The 22,650-nt window shown below is 37.4% G+C and overlaps 1 protein-coding gene across 2 annotated transcripts in view; it reads left to right on the top strand.

The window, feature by feature from the left end:
• The first annotated feature begins 6,232 nt into the window (after nucleotides 1-6,232).
• The window catches only part of LOC106079734 (amiloride-sensitive sodium channel subunit gamma-like), a 29,167-nt gene continuing 12,749 nt past the window's right edge, over nucleotides 6,233-22,650 (top strand). For both annotated transcript variants that reach the window (XM_056028577.1, XM_056028578.1), the window contains exons 1-8: nucleotides 6,233-6,605; nucleotides 11,315-11,544; nucleotides 14,422-14,536; nucleotides 15,130-15,257; nucleotides 18,068-18,179; nucleotides 19,333-19,424; nucleotides 21,352-21,429; nucleotides 22,557-22,648. In XM_056028577.1, coding sequence (XP_055884552.1) covers nucleotides 11,330-11,544; nucleotides 14,422-14,536; nucleotides 15,130-15,257; nucleotides 18,068-18,179; nucleotides 19,333-19,424; nucleotides 21,352-21,429; nucleotides 22,557-22,648 — 832 coding nt within the window. In that variant the 5' untranslated portion in view covers nucleotides 6,233-6,605; nucleotides 11,315-11,329. The remainder of the gene's footprint in view (nucleotides 6,606-11,314; nucleotides 11,545-14,421; nucleotides 14,537-15,129; nucleotides 15,258-18,067; nucleotides 18,180-19,332; nucleotides 19,425-21,351; nucleotides 21,430-22,556; nucleotides 22,649-22,650) is intronic.

Genomic DNA, 22,650 nt, shown 5'->3' on the forward strand with positions numbered 1-22,650 from the left:
AATTATTAGGACGTAACAAGTAGTTCTTTCCTGAAAAAAAAATCAAAAAAAAAAAAAAAAAAAGATCTCACCTGCTGGATTGCATATACAATAAATACCCGTCTTCCGCGTCTGTCGGTTTCGTTTGGCAACCTTAATAATAATAATTAAAAAATAATACAAATAATTTAATTTATAGATTGCTGTTAACAAACAAATGTAGGCTCAAGGCGCAGTGATAGCATTACAAACACAAACACGAGAGCTAAAACGACAAACTAATCTAAAAAATTTTTAAACAGGTAGGCCTTAATGATCTTCTTGAAAGTAGTGTAGCAGATTGTCTGTCTGAGATCAATGTCCTATTTGGTCAGTATTTGATATATTCGTACTTACTAGGTCATGCTAACGTACGACCACTCGCTATTCATACAATGTCACTTATTGCAAGTCCGTATTGAATGGAATTGCTCTAAAGAGGTGATACCTAACCTAATTCAACCTGCGGGCAAATTTAATCTCCAACACTCGTATCGCGGACCACAAGACCGAAAATTTACAAAAACAAATAGGATAAGCGTGTAGTGACCTGGTATCAATCACATTTAAAGACCGCATCACAAACCAAGAGACAGGGTTACAGCAGCGATTGGACCCCATGATGACCCGCTAACTATCGCAAAAAAAAAAAAACGCAAGCTAAAAATCTATGGCCATAATACAAGGTCTTCGGAGCTCGCAAAAACCTTCCTTTAGGGAACAGTGCCAGGTCAAGAAGAAAAGGCAGACAGAGAAAGCGATGGGAAGACAACATAAAAGAATGGACGGGCCTGCCACTGAAAGAGGTTCTAATTGAGGCAAAAGACAGAGAGGAATGGAGAAAGACGGTCGACAAATCTTACATGGTGCCCCAACGGTCCCGACTAAAGGCTAGGTAAAGGTAAAAAAAATGAATAACAAGAACTAACTACGTAAGAAAAGCTTGCATTTGGCTTTTTCTGAGCATATGTATGTAATTTAGCCATTTTATGATAGATATTAAAATATAATGCAAGCAGTGGCTTGCAATGGGATGTCCCTATTTAGAGTAGCTGGGGGTCTGGGGGAGAGTTAAAAGCTCCCCAATAAAATTCTGGTAAGAGTCCCGACCGCTATGCGATTTTCTGCCAAATCATGTTCTCTTAACGTCTAAATATGTAGGAATATCTCGTAGTAAGTAAGGGACGAAGACATCATGTTTTATAATAACTTTGACTATAAGATCATGATTAACCTGAAAATACCAGATAATTTTGTAGATAAAATATAGTCTATAAATGATGATAGTAGCAGAAACTTTAGTAAAACTAATTTAATTGCGCTTACAGCTACTATAACCAAAAAAAATAGTACCTCTTTCATTTGTAGGCTTATAGACATTGTTTACCTGTCCTCTCTCTTTGCAAACTTTTCTATCCCAACGTCATGGAATATTCCTTCATTCTACATTTCAACGATAATTTTCGATGTTTTATATGTTATCAATAAAGGATGGTGACTGAGTGGTAAAACCGGGGTCCCTGGTTCGAATCCTGGGATTTTTTTAATTTTAGGATCTTTAAGGCGTCCCTGAGTCCACCCAGCTCTAGAGGGTACCTGACATTAGCTTGGGAAAAAATAAAGGCGGTTGTCGTTGTGCTGGCCTCATAACACCGTCGTTAAATCTGGGCCACAAAAACAGATGGCCTTTACATCATCTGCCCTATAGATCGCAAGGTCTGAAAGGGAACTTTACCTTTTACAATCTTTCATAACTAGTAGGTCCATTATTGGTTCTACTTTATAGGGTTTTACGCCACTATATATATCTAGAATACTAGATGAAGTCTGTAACCTACATTAGATCTAACTTAATAAAAAAATATAAGTATTATTATGTCTGTAACATATTGGTATTATATGTACAATTGCCAACTAGCGCGTCATTGCAGCACCGCTTGTGTTTACGTAATAAATGGAGTTCCTAATATGTCTTCCCTCTTAAACACTAGTTTGTTATTTGTATAAACACAAATATTCTGCATGGTGTCAGAGTAAAACTTAAAAACTGTCCACACAAAGGTTTTTATTAATCTAATTATGGCTTCTATTTTTTTTATCAACCAATCTTGAATTGGAATGCAAAAGATCTATATTAAGAGTTTTAAAGATTACAACAGCAGGTGAGCTTTTGTTTCAAAGGACCCTTAGCTGGTGCAGATAGTAAACAAAAAGCCGCATGGCTGGGAATGTGGAATGAGGTCTACAGGGCCGTGAAATTTACAAAAGTCTAAATATTACTGATAGTGAAGATCCGCAATTGCTATTAAAGAAAATAGAAGACTACATAAGGCCAAGACAAAAGAGTGTCAAGATTTAGCACATCAGAGAAAACAGGTAGAAGGAGAAAGCTTTGATAACTTTGTTAAAGACCTAAAGCTTCTCATTATGGACTGTGAGTATGACAACCCAGACGATATGCTCATTAATTTGATCATTAGCGGAGTCATACACGAAAAGGTACAATTAAGACTACTTGATCAGGGACAGAAGTTGACCCTTAGCTAGGCTATTGAAATTGGACAACAATATGAAATGTCATTATGCCAAGTGAAAATGTTTAGTGTCCAAGAAGTTCTAGCAATCAAGAGACAGTAGCACAATGTACTCAAGCAGAAGTGTAAAGACAACTCAGATAAATTATGTAGTAAATGCGGTAAGAACCACCAAAAAAGAAAATATCCAGCAAAATGAACCACATGTAATTTCTACAAAAATAAAAAAACACTGGTTTCAAATGTGCAGAAAAAGACGCAACGTCAATCTGGTAGAAGATGACAGCCACAGTGATGAAAATATTGTACTTTTTAGTACTGCAAGTAGCCAGTATAAAACTGAGAACATCAATTTCGTCGAAGATAAATGGACTGTAAATCTGGTCGTGCCTTACATTAATTTTCTGTATCGACACTAGGTGCAAGGTGTAACATATTTGTCAAGTTTGAAAAGCTCTAAGACAAATTACAAATGCAAGCATTAAATCTAGAACAGAATCACAACTGTTAGACCTAGAGCTAGTCAATTTTAAGAAAGTAACTAGATCCAGGCCAACAAGATGACTGTCTGGTTGTGTGTAATGCACTCAGTTAACTGTCTGGAGAGTTGAGCTGAAACTTTGGAACTGAGCGCCCAAAAGTCGGAACCGTTTAACAGTCAGAAGAGATGACCTGAAACTTTTGAGCTCGGTTTAAACAAAGCGCTCTGTCTGGAAGAGTAAAGTAAAGTTTCCCCTTTCAGACCGTGCAGATGATGTTAAGGTCATCTATTTCTTTGGCCAACGGTTCACAAGCATGGTGTTATGTAGCCAGCACAACTACCAACCGACTTTCCCCAACTAAAGTCAGGTACCCATTAGAGTTGGGTGGACTCAGGGGCGCCCTAAAAATCCCGAAATTAAAAATCCCAGTCTTCACCGGGATTCGAACCCAGGACCTCAGGTTCGGAAGCCAAGCGCATAACCATTCGACCACCGCGCCCCCCCCCCCCTGTCTGGAAGAGATCGAAGCTAATGTCCAATATAACACAGCCATTTTCAATGGATCGGACACTCTGGACGCATGGTCTAGAAGACGTGGCAGAAAAGAGCTCCCTGGACAGCGAAAATTCTCTACGCTGGAGATTGTTTTGTAAAAACCACGAATGTTTGCCTATTTGTTGTAGAACATTCGAATAGAATTTGGTGGTACATGGCACTCCACAGAGGTAGCACTAAAAAAGCGGGACTTGAACCAGACACCTGTTTCTTTGACCACGTGATCTCAAGAGTAAGAAGTGAGAAAAAATAGTAGATAACTGGAAAGTGCTGCGAGTTCCCCCCCCCCCCCCACCGCAAGAGGCCGGTTGGCAAACTTCATTTTCATTAGTGTAGTTCGCATTTTTTTTCACACCGTCGCTTTTAAATAGTTCTAAACCTCTTTATAATAAAGCATTGTAAATCATTGTAAAGCATTGTAAAGAAAAAACACGCCGAGGAGAATATTAATTTATTTATTGGCAAATTATGGTCAATCATCTATCGTTAAACTAACGTGACGGTTCAAACGGTTACGAGTCAACGTTACCACTTGATGTGTATCTGCTTCGTTATAAACTTTAAACCTACCTGAACTAGTTTGAACCATCTTTGTTAATGGGATTTTTAACCGCAATATAAACAATTTAGGAAGTGCTGAAACTTAGGTTATTGCATTATAAAAATATTAAATATCATTTAACCGAGGACTTCAATGTCAAACCAATAAAAATTTTCTTAAAAAAAAATGGTGCTCGCCAAGCCTGACCCAGTTGTGCGCTTTTCATAAGAAATTGTTTGCGTGTCATGGATAAATGGGATAATATAAGATAATATAAGAATATATTATTTATTTCTTATGACGTGTTAAACGTATTCAAGTGAGAAACGAATTCGATCGAAATACCAAGAGCGTGTTTCTTTTTAACTAAAACTAGCACAGTCTTTTTTACTGAGGCAAGACAATACTATTTTAAACAGGTTTATTCTAAATCATTCATTAAACTAAAATATCGGTCTTATCTTATCTTATCTTATCAATTACAGACGTTCATTCAAAAGAGAAGATCATTAAGTTTTACGCGTTTCTATATCTTAATCTAATGCATGACTGCAGGGCCGGTCCTACAGATTGCGGGGCCCTATGCCCTGGTGCTTTGTTCTTTAGCACTGCAATGGCCATGGTAACCTCTGCAATAAATAATAATAATAAAAAAAAAGTATTAAATTGATAGTGGAGACTCCTGTTGTTTGTTTAAAACAGGAGAAACTCTTCTGTAGCTTACAGAGACAAAAGCTCAGCTGGTTTGGTCATATTATTATTATGGCTTTTATGTAGCGCTACTTTCATGCTTATAGCATGTTTCAGAGCGCTTTTGGTCCCATCTCATTTGTGGACCAGTGGGGGGAAGGGGGTATCTAGGAGTTGGTTTTCCGTGCTGCCTTTAGGCAGCTCAGTAAACACAACTCTGCCAGAGTCGGGTGTCGAACCTCGAGCCCCCTTCTAGGTAGCCAAGCCAAGCGCACTTGGCCTCTCGACCACGCTTCCCAATGTACAAATCATCTTTCAAGATACTGAAGCAATAAAATTACAAAGAAAGCAAATGAACAATGTAATGTAATAGCCTGATCTATCTCTTGATTTTATGCTAAGAATATATATAGTCAGACAAAAGAATCATTTTTTTTTAGGTTATCGAAGTATAGATTTTCATTTATTTTTTAAAAAGTTCACAAAAGAAAATGTTCAGTTTGAAAATATGAACCTATAACTTTGGATCTTGAAGCCAACATTCTGCGGACACGCTATAAAGGCTATATAAATGTATCAATCAAGTTATTATAAACGTATTATATTATAATATAAATATTGTTATCCATATTTGCAAATGTAAGCTCGAGATTGAACATATGATTCTGATTATTTCCATATATATGTCTGAACTATAGCAAAGCTTAAATTAAAATATTTGGCTCTTGGACTCAGCTTTAAATACTGTGATTAAAAAAATTGCTCTTTTAAATTATAAGTTTGGCAACCACTGAGTAAGCCAAATATACTGTGTTTGTAAAGGGAGAAAAAAGAAGAACTTTATAGAGACATATAGACTGAGACAGAAAGACACGCACAGGGTTAATGATATAGAGACTAGGTGAGAGAGAGAGAGAGAGAGAGAGAGAGAGAGAGAGAGAAAAAGAGATAGGGCGAAAGAAAGACAGAGTAAGAGAGAGAGAGAGAGGATGAGAAACAGAGGGGACGTGTTAGACATAAAGACATGGCCAGAGAGAGAGAGAGAGACAGAGGGAAAGAAAGTGAGAGGCATAAAAAGAAAAACACACATACAGAGAGAAAAAAGAGAGAGAGAGAGAGAGAGACAGACATGGAAGAAGAAAAGTCTTCAATCGGAATGGACTTGCCCTAAACAAAGACTAATAGAAAACGACTCATGTTTAAGACTAGATTCACACCAAAGAAATAATGTCAGTTTAATGCCTTGTAAGAGAAACATACATTTTACTCTCCCGTTCACACACTATATTGAATTACATTTATTGTCTGTCTCCTGTGTTACGCGTATGCCATTTTCCCTTTTGAAATGACACCGTTATAGCTAAATTGTCGTTTCAAGCGAGAAAATGTTAAGAGCCCTGACAGCAGTCGCAAAAGTTGATACCTCCAAAATTGAAACAGCAATCGTCTGCTGATCCCCATTCGAGTTCAATCTTGCCCTTTTGTACTTTCTACTTCTCACCAGAACTCTATTATATCTCTAGTACACTTCGGTACTTTTATTTTAAAATTTTATGTACATGTAGACTCTATGCGAATATTTGAATTAAAGTGAAGTGGAATTACTTTAAAGTGTATGCGTATTTTTATGCATGAAAGTTAAAAAAAAAACAGCTTCATTTATATTCTGACTAGACACCAGATTGCGCCACGGAGCTTGTGTCCAGCTTTACGTCATGTGGGAAACAGACTAGACAAGATTGAAAGTCTACTTAGTTTCATAGTGATTCTGCTTTACCAGATGAGGTAGGCCATTGTTTTACATGTTTCGGATGTTCCTTCAGAGTTGAAGATAGTTTACTTCCTATTCCAAACCTCCCGCAGGACGACGGGGGATGGGAGCGGGTAGGGTTTGAACCGGGGACCTTCGATAAATCCAAACGACAGTCCAGCTGTCAAACCGCACGACCAGGCAGCCATCGCTATAATACTGTTATTTTTAAAATATATTTTGACATGTTTCGGATGTTCCTCCAGAGATGAAGATAGTCTACTTCCTAGTTCAAACCTCCCAGGGGATGGCAGTGGGCAGGGTTTAACCATGGACCATCGAGAAAGCCGAACGTTTGTCCATCGCGAATACCGCAGGACCAGGCAGCCATCCATGTTACTTTCAGAATTTAAATTCTGTTACACTTAAACATTTTAGATTTTAGACCTTTGTACAAGAATTGATATTTTTCACAGTATTGGGAAAGGAAAGTTTTATCAAAACTCAATCACAAGAATACGACATAAGAGGTGGGGTTGTCTACGAAGATCTGATTTATGAATTGTGAACATATAATATTTACATAAGATTTTTACCAAATTATTAAATTTTTACTACCTTTACTATTTTAACTGTGAATAGACCTTGTTTTTAATGATTTAACTGCCTAGAATTTAGCCCTTGTTATGTAAAGGGAGAGTGATCCTTAAAGGATTACGCCGATGTGCCTTAACTCAAAACTCAAACTCAAACTTAAGAAGCTGCAATTTTTTTTTGGATTATAGTTTGTCATTATTATTTTATTATTTATTAAATGTTTCTTCAAAAAAAAAAAAAAATTACCCGTCTTACTCTAATTCATTTTGACCCAGCAAAATAGCGCGGACAAAATAGCGCGGACAAATTAGCACCGACAAAATAGCACCGACAAAATAGCAGCGACAAAATAGCACCGACTAAATTGCGCGGACTTGATGTGTATACGATTAGTTGATTTTAGTAAGTGTTCTGGCACGATTATTTGTTGCATAGAAAGGGAAAGTTTTGACTTAGAGACCATGACGCGATTAAAACAAGACCAGGGTTTTAGGAAGAATAGCGAAACGTAAATAAAACCTTTTCACGGCTTTACAAGAAGCAGTTTTAACAAAGCTTATATCAACTCATTCTGTCTGTCTGTCTGTCTGTATGTCTGTCTCTCCGTCTGTCTGTCTGGTAAAGAGTTTGAACATGTTTTTCTCCCATTTCCCATTTTCGGATGAAGCTTAAAAAAAATTAAACAATTAGTTAATTAATTGTTGTTGATTAATTCTATTGTTTGAGTTGGAAATAAAGGGACAAAATGATACATAATGAGAGATGTGAATATATTTATGGAATAATTCCCCTTATTATGTTTTGACACGTTCTTTCTCCCACTTCCTATTCTTGTTCTCGTATCAAGTTAAAATAAATTGTGCTTACTAATTTTATGGGGCAAATTATGTAAAGGCCATCTGTTTCTTTGGCCCACGTTTAACGAGTGTCATGTGACTAGCTTAACGATCAACCGCCCATACTTTTCCCCAACTAATGACATGTATCCATTAGAGCTGGATGAATTTAAAGGCGCCCAAAAATCCTGAAATTAAAATCCCAATCTTCACCAGGATTCGAACATGGGACCCTCGGTTCGGAAGCTTAGCGATTTACCATTCAGCCACTAAGCCTCCATACTTATGAGAATACACGAATAAATCCAAAAATTAACCAATTAGTTAATCATTTAGTACTGATTAAATTAATTTTGTTTATATAAAAGAAAGGGAGATAAACCCGGTCATTTTTAAATAAATGGCAGTACTCAGCGGTTCCTTCCATTAGATAAGCTTTGTTTTAAAAAGAATTCTTTTTTCTATTGCTTGTTATGAGCGTAGAGATTTAGCTTGAGGACATTCGACGGTTCGATTCGTTGTTTGTAAACTTCGTGTTCCACATTGACTCAGTTTCGACTATCAGTGTCGACTAACTTATATTGTCGACCTTTCACCTGTATTATTTGATTATATTATATAAGTGTTCCCCTCGTTATACAGCGTGTAAAGTCTCTGGTCAGCATTTTTTTTCTGGTTGAGGTCTCTATCTTTTTCAATATTATTAGATCTAAAACTATACCATATTTGCAGAGAAAGAGAATACCTTAAATATTTTATTTCTGTAGTGTAACTGAGTTGATTTTCTGCGTGCGTCCAGCGTGTCAGAAGGTCATGCCCAGTGTGTGTGTTTCATGTCCAGTGTGTGTGTGTGTGTGTATATAGTGCTGCATCAGTGTTATGCCAGACGTGTTGGTTTCATTCACTGTTTACTGTAGTCTAATTTTGTCGAATAAAGCCATGCTATTGGTTTACTAGTATTTGTTGTTTTATTACAATTCACTCGACAACTTAAGTTTAAAGTCTTCGTTAATATCCTTGAAGGACGAAAGAAAATTCTGAAATGTGTCCTACCAGTGAGTCCATTTTTCTGATGCCAGAGGAGCATTAGGATCAATGTCCAACTCTTTTGGTCTGAGTAATTTATCCATTGTAGATTAAGGAATCTAACACTAATCCAGATACATAATTTTGTCGAATAAATTGTAATGAAACAACAAATACTAGTATACCAATAACATGGCTTTATTCTTTATTTTCCCTTTGCTCTGTTTGTCATACATGAAGGCCACAGAGCGTTGATCCGTGACAAGGGTAAAGCGATTTCCTACTAAGTAGTGGTGCCATTTCCTTAAAGATTCTACAATGGCGTAGGCTTCTTTTTCTATTGCTGAGTGCCGCCTTTCACTTTTAGTGAGTGTTCTTGAAAAGAACGCCACGGGGCGGCCATCCTGGTTGAGGGTGGCAGCTATTGCAACATCCGAAGCGTCTGTTTCAACCATCAGAGGTCGATGGTGAAGATGGCAGCTTTCTCCAGCTCCTGCTTTAATTCGTTAAGGGCTGTCTTTACTGTTTCTGAAAGAGGGAACGACGTGTTATTAGCCAAAACATTTATTTTGTTAGAAAAATTTGGGATCCACTGTGAGCGCATATCATGAGGAGGAGGAAGGTTTCTTAAAGGTTGGAATCTTTCAGGGTCTGGCTTGAGTAGGCCTTTAGAAATTTCGTATCCCAATAAGCAAACTTTGTCAGTGGCTATCGTACTTTTGTCTTCATTAAATGTGATCCCATACTTTCTAGAAGCATCTAGAAATCTTTGCATCATCTCATCGTGCGACTCTTTATCATGACCATATACCGTTACATTGTCCACGTATGCAAAGGTGTCCTGCAACTTTTCATTCTCAATAATTTGATTTATTGTTCTCTAAAAGCATGCAACTCCATTGGTAACACCGAAAGGGATGCGACAGAACTGGTAGAGTTTGCCACATGCCTCAAATGCAGTAAACGGCCTTTCCTCAGTCTTGATTGGTATTTGATGGTAGGCACTTTTGAGGTCTAGAGTACTAAAAACGGAACAGTTGGATATCCGTTCTACCAGTTCATCGACTCGGGGCATTGGGTATGCATCCAGTAAGGTGAAGCGATTTATTGTTTGACTGTAATCAATGACCATTCTTCTTTTATGTCTCTCGTTTGTTGTCACAAGCACCTGGGCTCTCCGGGGAGACCTAGAGGGTTCATTGACTTTGTCCGAGAGGAGTTTTCTAACTTCAGACTCAATAAATTTGTTATCACCTATTGAGTGCTTTCGGGACTTAGTAGCCACCGGTCTGCAGTCAGAAGTTAGATTACTGAATAGGCTCGGTGTTTCGACTCGTGCTGCTTTAAGACCACAGATGTGTAGAGGATTGCGTTTTCCTCCGAACGGTATGGTCAATTCCTGATGAAGATTTATAAAGTCTACACCAAGTATTACATCCGAGCACAATCTAGCAAGTATAGAAAGTTTGACCTTTTCGTAGTGTTCTCCCTTGTACTGGACATCGGCAAATGTCTTTTCAGAAAGATGTGTAGTGGCCATGAATATTCTGTTTGTAGGCGGGCGTACTGGCCATTTATTTCTCTTGACGATGGCTTCTGATATGTAGCTTTCACAGCTGCCAGTGTCTATGAGAGCTTGCAACAACAACCCGTTGACGTTCACTTGGGCCGCAGACTGTGTAAGCCCAGAGAAATGCGTTGATGACAAGGTACATGGAGTTATCACACTGGTCAGTGATATTGTGCTGGCAGCTTTGCTGAAATATTTCTAATTAATGAGCGAACCCGGTGGAGGTCACACCTGAGTTTGTGTGATAACATTGCCACCTTGTTGAAATTCTAAATTCAGTCTATATTATATCATTTATCCTCAGGACAAAGCTTATATTCACGTCTACAGTCTCAAAAAATGTAGGTCAGGGGGTGTGGTGTGTGAGTGGTAAAGAGCTAACTTCCAAGCCTAGAGGTCTCGAGTTCAAATCCCGGTGACTACGTTGGTTTAGAATTTCGGCATTTTTAGTCTTCCAAACTATGATCGGTACCTAACATCAATTTGGGTAAGTAAAGGCGGTCGGTGGTTGTCATGGCCAGATGAAAACCTCGTTAATCGTGGGACATAAAATCAGATGACTTTTTGATTTTCTGCCCTATAGATCGCAGGCTCTGAAAATGATACTTTACTTACTTTAATAAAGGTCAGAAATGTTAATAATAAGGCTAATTAAATTATTGATTTTAAAAAAATATTACATTTAAAAAATGTTAATACTTCTTTTTTTTTTAAGGCGCATTTTCCCATAATGACCAAAGTCAAAGCTTTGAGTTATTTAGAGAAAGCTGTAGAGAAAGGTGACAAAAAGAGCTCAAAATTATGGGATACTTTCACTTTTTACACCAGCCGAGTTTCCTTGCACGGAATCGTCTTTGCAGTGGACTCAAAACACACGCTCAATAGAAGTTTGTGGATTTTGATCCTGTTGGGGGCTACTGCAGCATTGACAGTTCAACTCTATAAGTATGAAGCTTTGTTAGTGAAAAATCATTTAGTTGTGAATTTGTTGTTCATGTATGACATTATGCTGTTATTTGCTTGTTTTTGATGAAGTCATCTGTCTCTTGACTTTTGTTGCAGGCGTGCTATGATAGTCCGAGTCCCTCCACTCTTCCTGGTAAGCCGCTGCTCTTAGCAAAATAGCAAGAGAGCGGACAGTCCATTCTGTCCAGCCAGCTTTTCTTTGGACAACCCATTTTTTCTCGTGTTTCCACCAATGTACCTTGAAAGATGATTTTTGACAATGAGTCGTGTCTTACAATATGACCGAACCAGCTCAGCTTTCGTCTCTCCACAGTATTAAAGAGTTCCTCCTTTATGTCAGAGTGTTGACTAGCAACAGTAAACACTCATTTGTTTTCTTTTCTCTGGTATCTAATACCCAGCTGTTTTCTCTGGTATCTAATACCCAGCTGTTTTCTCTGGTATCTAATACCCAGCTGTTTTCTCTGGTATCTAATACCCAGCTGTTTTCTCCGGTATCTAATACCCAGCTGTTTTCTCTGGTATCTAACACCTAGCTGTTTTCTCTGGTATCTAATACCCAGCTGTTCTCTCTGGTATATAATACCCAGCTGTTTTCTCTGGTATCTAATACCCAGCTGTTCTCTCTGGTATCTAATACCCAGCTGTTCTCTCTAATATCTAATACCCAGCTGTTTTCTCTGGTATCTAATACCCAGCTGTTCTCTCTGGTATCTAATACCCAGCTGTTTTCTCTGGTATCTAATATCCAGCTGTTTTCTCTGGTATCTAATACCCAGCTGTTTTCTCTGGTATCTAACACCTAGCTGTTTTCTCTGGCATTTTTTTAACAGAAAGAATTAGGCATACATATTATATATATATATATATATATATATATAAAGGAAGCACTAATGTTGGGTGCAGCATCTGACCGTTGACCTCTGGGTGACTATTGCAAGTATGTCTCCTATTTCGGTACATTTAATTCACAATCATCTCTCTTCATAAAATGTGGTCCTAGAGCTGCCTTTATGTATATAATATGTATGTCTTTCGTTGTGTAACTTTCTGAGCAACTGACGTCATGATATCAATAGTTGTGTTTACTTTACATGGTCTTCGTTTTAATGAGTTTTAAACATTTCTTTAGGTATAAAATGTCGATAAGTCTTCTGAACATAATGACATTGATCGTTCTAAGACTTCTTTAATTACCTCTGACACCAATGTGTTAATAAACACTCTCACGCCTGTAAATTGATACTTTACAGTTGTAACACAGATCTTGACGTAAATAGATTTTTTTCAATATTTTTATGTTTAATCTCACACATCAACTGTCAACTATTCACCAGCTTTGACATCAGAAACCGCCCAAGACACCAACGCGTTGACACAGCGTGTAACACCAAGCTGTTAATTATTGTCACATGTAGAATGACACCTTCTAAGCTTCATGTCATCCAAAACAATTTGATGTCTTTATCTTTCTCTCACCTTAAACTAGTTCTCACGGATGAATGTGTATGTGTGTATAATCTATTTTTATTTATATATGTCAGTTGGAATATACGCGCGAATGACCGGAAGTGTGTACGTTTAGACCAGTACAGAGGCCAGAGTGCGATATATCAAGAGTAATCAAGTTTAGTGTTGGTCTTGGCAGAGTTATTAAGTGTTTTGCTATTGCAGCTGAACCCAGGGACACCTAGACTTCGTGAGAAACTATTGTAGATTATATAGAGCTAGAAAGAATAGAAAACTGTTACACATATTTAAGACGCTCCTCCTTCTTGTGGAGTTGTTGTCCGTTTGAACATCGTAAAACAGAACTGTGGTTTGCCATTGCAAAAAGGTCAAAGACTAATGGACCTCATTCACCAATCGTAAACAAACAACATTTAGCCACGTGGTGCTCTATCTCTTCTATACAATTTACGATCTCATGTTTAATTCATGATGGTTGTCACGTGACAGTTTTTTTCATTGTTTTATCAATAAGATCACGTGACTAAATGTTGCTTGTTTACGATTGGTGAATGAGGTCCATTCAGCCGTCAAGTGTGCATTCACGTGGTAAGGTACAACCAAAAGGTCAATGGGCCGAGACGAAACAAGGCCAGACACAAGCGATAGTGCACTTTGAGTTGAATTGTTGATAGTGGATGTAAGTAAAATTGTTTTGTTTGTAAAAATGTTTTCCATGTTTCGGATTTTCCTTCGGAGTTGAAGATAATTTACTCCCTAGTCCAAACCTCCCGTAGGACGAAGGGGGATGGGAACGGGCAGGGTTTGAAGCCTGGACCATCGATAAGTTTGAACGACAGTGCAGCGCGCAAACCGCACGACCAGGCAGCCATAATATAAACAAGAAAGGCAAACATGGATGATAGCCACTGGAAAAAAGATGGGATTGACAGTCATTGACTGAATAAGGCTTTACGGGAGTGGGTCATAAAAACAAAGATAGAGATGAGTGAGCTAAAGAGAGTAAGAGCTAAGGAGAGAGGATGAAGAGAGTTAAAAAGGCTAAAATAGATTATACTCCCACACACACATTTATCCCACTAGTAAATCAAATAGTTACAGAACCATTGCTGATTTTTTTTTCATAAACTTACGCAATCTTTATGTCTACAGGTGCCGACGCTGAAGATTAGACTCAAGTTCAGTAGTCGATTTCATTTTTTTTTTGTAGCGTTCAGCATAACATGGGCGTAGCCAGAGGGGGGTTTTGGGGGTTCAACCCCTCCCCCGAAAAAAATCCTGGCTACGCCCATGTAACATTATCATACACGTAAATTTGTATTGCTAGAGAAACAGGTCATTCATTTTTTTTTCGTCAAAAACAACATTTTGTTTATTTATTTTTAGCAACATCAACAGATATTTTGAGTATGGAACACGCTCAGAAATCCATCTGGGGTTTAGCAGCCTTGAATTCCCCGCCATCACCCTCTGCAACGTCAACATCATGCGAATGTCAATGGTAAGAGTGAAACATTGCATGGCAGCTTACTAAACTGTTTTATACAAAATGCAGCATACACCATGTAAAGCGAAGTTTTGTTTAATGTCAAATAGTTTCATTTCCTGTTCCCCTTTTTATGTTGACTTCGGATTTTAACAAAAAATGAACGTGATAGCTCAAACTAAAAAGCCTATATTAGTGTTAGTTTTCATTTCTATGTAGCGATGCGCTGGCTGAGTGGTTAAGCGTTTGGCTTCCAAACCGAGGGTCCTGGATTCGAATCTCGGTGAAGACTGGGATTTTAAATTTAGTGATATTCAGTGCGCTCCTGATTCCACCTAACTCTAATGTGTACCCAACTTAATCTGAGAAAAGACAAAACTGTTTTGCTGGCCACGACACCATGCTCGTTATCGTAGTCAAACAAACTGATGACCTTATCGCAAGGTCTGAAGGGGGGAACTTTACTTACTTATTCATATGTATTTATTTTGACTTTTCAAATGATTGATTTTTTAAAGTCTATTTTTTTTATTTTCAAATCCAAGTGATTCCCTGTGAAAAGTAAATTGCAACTAACAAATTAAAAGAACCTTTTTATTTATATCTAGCTGAATGAGTCGAGCAGTGATCTGCAAGAGTTCATAGCCAGCCTACAGAAACTCGATCTAAGGGCAAAGGCTGGTTCCAGTCGTGCTGAGAAGAAAGGCTTTGTCAATGAATATGGAAAAAATAATTAGTAAGTTTAGTTTCTTTGTAGTGGTTCCCGAAAGTGGAATAGCTGATCTAATTATTTTGTGGTCTGTCTGTCAGTCTGTAAGTCCGTCCCGTTTAAGTTGCCCAAAAGCTAGATCCAGATCTATCTAAATCTACAACTGAATCTGCACTGAAGCCTCATTTAGAGTTATCTTCATTCATTGTTTCATTGCTGCCACCGTATTGATTTTAGATGTAAACAAATATAGATTTCGCATTGTAGATAGAAATCTATCCTAATTTATATATAGAATAGATGTGATTATATATATATATGTATATATATATATATATATATATATATATATATATATATATATATATATAGAGAGAGAGAGAGAGAGAGAGAGAGAGAATAGATGTGATTATATATATATCTCTATCTCTCTCTCTCTCTCTCTATATATATATATATATATATATATATATATATATATATTGTAGTAACTCCAGTGGCGGACTGAAAGGGTTAATGTGTGTGCGGCCTACTGATACACACGACTCAGGCCAATCACACAGGTCAACGGCTGCCGATAGACAAGGGACAGTACTGCTAGTTCACGCAAATATGACCCATGTAACTTATCTTATCTTATATAATACAGACGTTACTTCAAAAAAGAAGATGATTACGTCCTACGCGTCATGCATTTAGTCATGCATATTAACCAATGACTTAAATTCTGCCAAGTCACTGGTTTTCCTGGCTAGCTCAGGCAATCCATTCCATGCTCTAATAGCACTAGGGAAGAAGGAGTATTTGTACAAATTTGTCCTAGCATATGGGACGAGGAATGTGCCTTTTTCTTTGTGTCTTTCAGAGTATTTTATTAAATTTTGTTTTTGTATTTGAAGATTATGGTTCAGTGTTTTATGTATTATTGCTACTTTACTTTTGAGCCTTCTGTCCTGAAGGCTTTCTAAATTTAGTGATTTTACTAAAGGTGTTACTCTAGTCAAATGTGAATATTCGTTTGTTATGAATCGCACTGCTCTATTTTGTGTCTGTTCTAGTTTCTTAATGTTTTCTTGAGTTGAGGGGTCCCAAACAGAGGATGCATATTCTATTATTGGCCTAACCAAGGTTAAATAACATTTTAGTTTTATTTTCTTATTTGATTTATAGAAATTTCTTTTAATAAATCCTAATGCTTTGTTTGATTTTTTTGTAGTTTCATCAATATGTGGATTCCATGACAGTTTTTCATTTATTATAACACCTAGGTATTTTGCGTTTTTAGTCTGTGTTACTGGTTTGCCATGAATAAGATAAGTGGAATTAATTTGTTTTAGTTTTTTTGTTACTCTTAACAACTGACATTTTTCTGGGTGGAAAGACATGCTCCAATTTGATTCCCATTTCTGTAATTCATCTAATTCTCTTTGTAAGATATCTGTGTCTTGTGTTGTTTTTATTGTTCTATATATTATGCAATCGTCTGCAAATAATCTGACTTTTGTTCCTGAAGTAATGCAATTTGGTAAATCATTTATGTAAATTAAAAATAGTAGTGGACCCAAGACTGTTCCTTGAGGTACACCTGAGTTTACTGTTATCGGTGTTGATAACGATAGACAGTTCAGTCCAGGACAGCAAAGCAGTAAGGACTTGTGGTACCTTTAAGTCCTCGAAGATGTAGCTGTACGAGCTAGAGAGACTAATAACGTTTAGTTAGGCAGTTCTGTTAAGTACAAGAAAGCATTTGAATTTGATGTAGCCAGTTGTGTAGCCACATTGTTTATTGAAGCTCTTGTTGTCAAGTTGATGTTTTAGATGTGTTGTGTTGTTGGGCAGTGTTTGCAGAAGGCCTGACAGAGAAGATCGTAACAATATATATATATATATACAGAGAGAGAGAGAGAGAGAGAGAATAGATGTGATTATATATATAGAGAGAGAGAAAGAGAGAGAGAGAAAGAGAATAGATGTGATTTATTATAGTCAATATATCACGTCTTTAACAAGTTTAATCATTAAATTATTCCAAAATTATTTGTTTAGTTCTAATAATTCAAAAATTGTTGTAGAATTGTTAAGTTAGATTTAGATCTGGGTTCAATGTTTGATCTAGTTTGTCTGCTCCATACAGAAGTAGACCTAATCCTTATTGCAGATTTATGACTGAAATATATATCAGACCAAAAGTCTTAAAACAGATTAACATTCAAGAAAACTAACAACTGAAAAAAAATCTATTTAATAATGAGCCATTAATATATTGTTTCATTGTGGTCTCTAGTGCTATTTTTTTTTTGTTTACCAATGCTCGAATCCATCACTATTTTTCTATTTTGATTTATAGTGCGAACAGAATTGTGTTTATTGAGCGCCAAAAAGGCAGCACGGAAAACTTTCTCCCAGAAACCTAATCTACCCTGGTCCACAAAAGAGATTGGACCATAGCGCTCTGAGCATGCTATAAGCATGAACGTAGCGCTATATAAAAGTTATAATTATTATTATCTATCAATAAAGCCAGTTTTCAATGAAAAAGTCTGTGACATAATTTAACGATTCACCTCCCCTGAAGTTTAAAAAAAAAATGACTTGCATAATTATTTTTTTAACAGTTTCCTTTTAAGAAAACAAAAAGTATTCTTTCCACGAGAACTATGCAAGCTGCAAAATATCGTGAGATATTTTGAATAACTTTTTTTAGTTTTTTGAGATCTGAGTGTGACAGACAGATGGACGGACAGACCACAGAAAACTTTTGTTAAAAGTGAAATGAATGTCTTATTATTTATAAATCTGGAACTCGCAAACTCTATGGTGTTATCTATTGATCTAAGTGGCAGTAACGTTTACTTCAATGACTTCCTGGATTCCTATGATGCCGGAGCAAAGTTAAATGACTCAGAGGTGGAAGACTATGATCAGGGGGAAGATTCCTACTACGACACGGTAAATGTTATTCTAGATTTACACGTTCAAATACAGGCCATTTTTAGTTCCTAGCTATTAGCACCTTTAATACACTTAAAGAAAAGGGAAATAAGTATCTTGAGCTTTAGAATGAGTTGCTGCTCTTGTCACGATTTTTTTTTTTATTGGGACAAACTTGACCTAGTCAATGACTTTTGGAAAACGCTAGAACCCTTCATTTGGTTAGAAGGTAGTTATATATATTTACTCTAAATGTATGACAGAAAGGCGCGCTGTTTAAGTGTTGTCTTCCGAACTGAGTTCCCGGGTTAAAATCCCGTTGAATATTGTGTTTTTTTTAACTTCCAAAAGTCCACCCGGCTCTAATTGGTACCTGACATTAGTTAAGGAAAAGTAAAGGAGGTTGGTTGTTGTGCTGGCCACATGACACCATCGTTAACCGTGGGCCTCAGAAACAGATGACCTTTACCACCTTATCTGCTTTATAGATCGTAAGGTCTGAAAAGGGTTCTTTGTGAATGTATGAATATAACTCGGCTGCATCTATTTCATACTTTTAGGCTTTACATCTGCATATAATAATTAAAAATAGAAGTTTCAACTAGTTTCAATCCTTTTGAGCAGGACATATATTGTCATTAAATTTGTGTCGAACTATCGTATCTTATATAATACAGACATTACTTCAAAAATGAAGATGATTACGTCCTACGTGTCATGCATAGTCATGCATATTAACCAATGACCTAAATTCTGCCAAGTCACTGGTTTTCCTGGCTAGCTCAGGCAACCCATTCCATGCTCTAATAGCACTAGGGAAGAAGGAGCACTTGTACAAATTTGTCCTAGCATATGGGACGAGGAATGTGCCTTTATCTTTGTGTGTTTCTGAGTATTTTATTAGATTTTGTTTTTGTATTTGAAGAATGAAATGTAGTGTATTTCGAACTAATTCAAGCGTGATATGCCAATTAGATTATACATCACTGTAAACTGAATTATGATTAAATCATTTAAAATCTATCATATTATAATTGATGGCAATTATTCCACCTCTTTTCACTTATTAATAATAAAATTGTTACTGTTTAATTTTATTTAATTTTCTGTGCGGACCATTCTATACCTAATGATCAGAAGGGTTACATATAAACTTTTGTTTTGTCAACAGTCTAAACCTAAAAGCTGGTCAGCCGTCGGAAAAAGATCTTTTCTGGTCAATCTGTTTGACAAACTAACAGATTATTACAGCTTTATGGATCTGTAAGTTCGCTTTACAACTGTTAGAAACATTTTAGCCAGACGAATTGTATTTTGAACTGTCTGTTTGAATGGCTTGCAGAGAGGAAAAAGGCCAAACACAAAACTGACGAAAAGTATAATTTACGATTCAATTTTACTTACCTTTTCGTCATTTTAAAAATATGATATTTAGCTCTATTAAAAGCGTTTGCTAAGAAAACTCAAAATTTGTCTACGTTTAAGCTATGTTCAAAGAAGGATACTTTAGAGCCGTGAGTTCCTTAGTCAGCTGAGTAGACCAGACCGAAAGGATGCGTGGTGACAGCGGAACAGGTCAGTTCCGAGATGGTGACTGTCCAGTAGGTGCTTACCTCGGACGGTTTCGAGAGAACTACGACACACGGTGTCGCCACTGCATCGAGGACGTAGAAACAACAGACCACATTTTTTTTTACGAATGTCGCGTTGAGCATGAAGGACTTGGACTTAGAGAGAGGTGGTTCGTGTGCGGACTTAGGGCTGCCCTTTAACGGGAGCAAGGCGACCTTAAAACTCACTGCTTGCTTCCTTTCACGTGCTCTAAGAGAGTAATCTCAGGACGGTTCATTACTAATGGGGTTTCTGATTCGGACACTATAAAATGACTGTTGACCTTTGACATTCGTTGTCGTTACTCTCTTTCTATCTGTTGTTCTCAAATCCAATGAAGATTCGTACAAATGTGAACGAGTGCTGTCCCCGTGAAAGTAACATATAAAATAAAACTTTTCTTCGAGTCCGAAGATTAACGAGGATTACAGTATTTCATGGCATAATAGCAACTCAAAGTACAATAATTTCTAATGACAAAATAGGTACATAGAATATGGTGAAGTATGGATTAATCTCGACCAGGGTTAAAAACCACACAGCCCCGCTTCGATAACTTCTCCTAGGAGCAATAAATTAATCTTTTTGACTGGGACCCGGTATATGTGGCGGGGTGGCATAAATAACTTGTTTGGGAGGGGGCTCGACCCGATTCGTTGGCTTAGTGTTTAAAGCAAAGGCAGCTCGATAACCTTCACCTTCGGATACCTTTCCCCCATCCATCCATCCATCCCAGTGGCGCTACAGGCCATGGCCTCTAGCCTGGTCTGCTTCAACACATCCCTCCATTCAGATCTCTCCTTGGCCTTTTGTCTCCACGCCTTAACCCCAAGCAAGTAATTATATGACCTCCTTAAGTCGTGAAACGTCTATGGATCATTTCATGGAAATGCCTAAGCACGAGCTCTGGTCGGAACGATGTCCCCCCACATTGCAGTTCCACCCTGCCCTGCCTCTCCACGCAACGGAAAGTACAGTTTGGGATCAGCGGCATCTTAAGATCTCTGTCAAGGTGAGGCGCTGTGTACTGCAAGATCCCTAAGTGCTTTACCTTTTCCGGCTCTGGTAAGTTCGTTGGTATGTCGGCGTGCGGGCAAAATTACTGCGATGCACGGGAACACTTGAGTTAAATGTTACTGTACTTCCTGTGCTACCATTATGTATGTAGATATATGCATCACTGATCTATATAGTGTTGAATCCTTGACGAGCTCTGTAGTTTTTAAAACGCAGTTTAGTGAAATCTTTAACTAAAACCTTTCCTTCAAATTGCAGACCATTATAATGTGGCTGAGAAGTTGAAACAGCTTGGCTGCCTATCAAAGAGCTCGAGTTTGACACCCGACTCGAGCAGAGTTGTGTTTAACGCCTAAGAGCAGCATACCCCCCCCCCCCACACCCCCACACACACTGGTCCACAAAAGAGACTGAACAATAGCACTCTAAACATCTTATAAGCATGCAAGCTTCGCTATAAAATAAATAGATACAAATATTATACTAGCCTACTACTCCAATGCTGATTCGTTATATGTATAATGTTACGAAGCGGTGTTTCATTTATGTTTATATCTAACAGATCCAAACAGCAGAATGTCAGTCATCAATTTGATGACATGTTGCGACAATGTTCTTTCGCCACCAGGAGATGTATCAAGTAATGTAATTTTTTCCCTCATCACTAACAAACACTCATTTCGTTTAGACAATATTGTATTCTCATTTCTTCATTGTTTTCTTATTTAAAAATGGAATTGGGGGGTGCGGGGGGGGTGGGGGGTGGGGGGGGGGAATGCCTGAGCTATATAAATAGAAGGTATTGGTTTCGCTTGGGCACTTGATATTATTTGGGAAAAGTAAAGGTGACTTGTCGTTGGGATCAGAGGCACCCTAAACATTCCGAAATTCGAAGCCTTACCCATCAAGAATAGTAATTGTACATAAAACACTGAGCCATAATCTTCAATTACAAAAATAGAACCTATTAAAATACTCCGAAAGACACAAAGATAAAGGCACATTCCTTATTCAATATGCTAGGACAAATTTGTACAAATGCTTCTTCTTCTCTAGTGCTATTTTAGCATGGAATGTGTTGTCTGAGACAGCCAGAAAAACCAATGAGAATTTAAATCATTGACTAACATGCATGACTAGATTGACCTAGGAACAGGCGTTGGGCGTAATCATCATCTTTTTTGAAGTAACGTCTTTATTTCGTAAGCTAAGATAATATAATGAGTGGTAAACCGTCTGGCTACCGAACTGATGGATTTCGAGTTCGATTTCCGACATAAAATTTCAGGATTCTTGTGAGAATCGCTTGATTACCTGTCATTAGTGTTGGAGGCATAAAGGAAGAGTCCTGGATTGATGATGCCATACACAAAAGAAGCAGAAAGAAGAGTGAAAATGGAACGGCGCCTGATGATTACCGATACCCAACCTCTGACAGCTGCTGTGTATCAAGGATTGGCTTCTTTAGTCACACAAGAAGTTGCAAAGGGAAAAGCTCTTCTCTCGAGACGTAAAATGCCACAGAGTTTTGGGAAAGCAGACGATCTTTGTGCCCGCCACATAACACCTATGTCTGACGTCTTCAGAAGAAAACGCTAAGCTTATACATGTCTGAATGGGGAATGTTTCTTTTCACTTGTATAATTTAGATGTTAAATGTGATAAAACTAACACCCAATATTTAAAACATAGTATTAATACATATACAAAAAATACAGATCATTCAACGTTAATATTTTGTTTTATGCATTAAATTTAATTTTTCAGAAATTTTACCAAAATCACATATTCAGATCATGGAAATTGTTACACTATACAGAACAAAAGCTACGTGTCATATACTAGCGGACCACAAGGAGGT

Source organism: Biomphalaria glabrata, chromosome 5 (assembly GCF_947242115.1).
Source record: "Biomphalaria glabrata chromosome 5, xgBioGlab47.1, whole genome shotgun sequence".
NCBI classification, from domain to species: domain Eukaryota; kingdom Metazoa; phylum Mollusca; class Gastropoda; family Planorbidae; genus Biomphalaria; species Biomphalaria glabrata.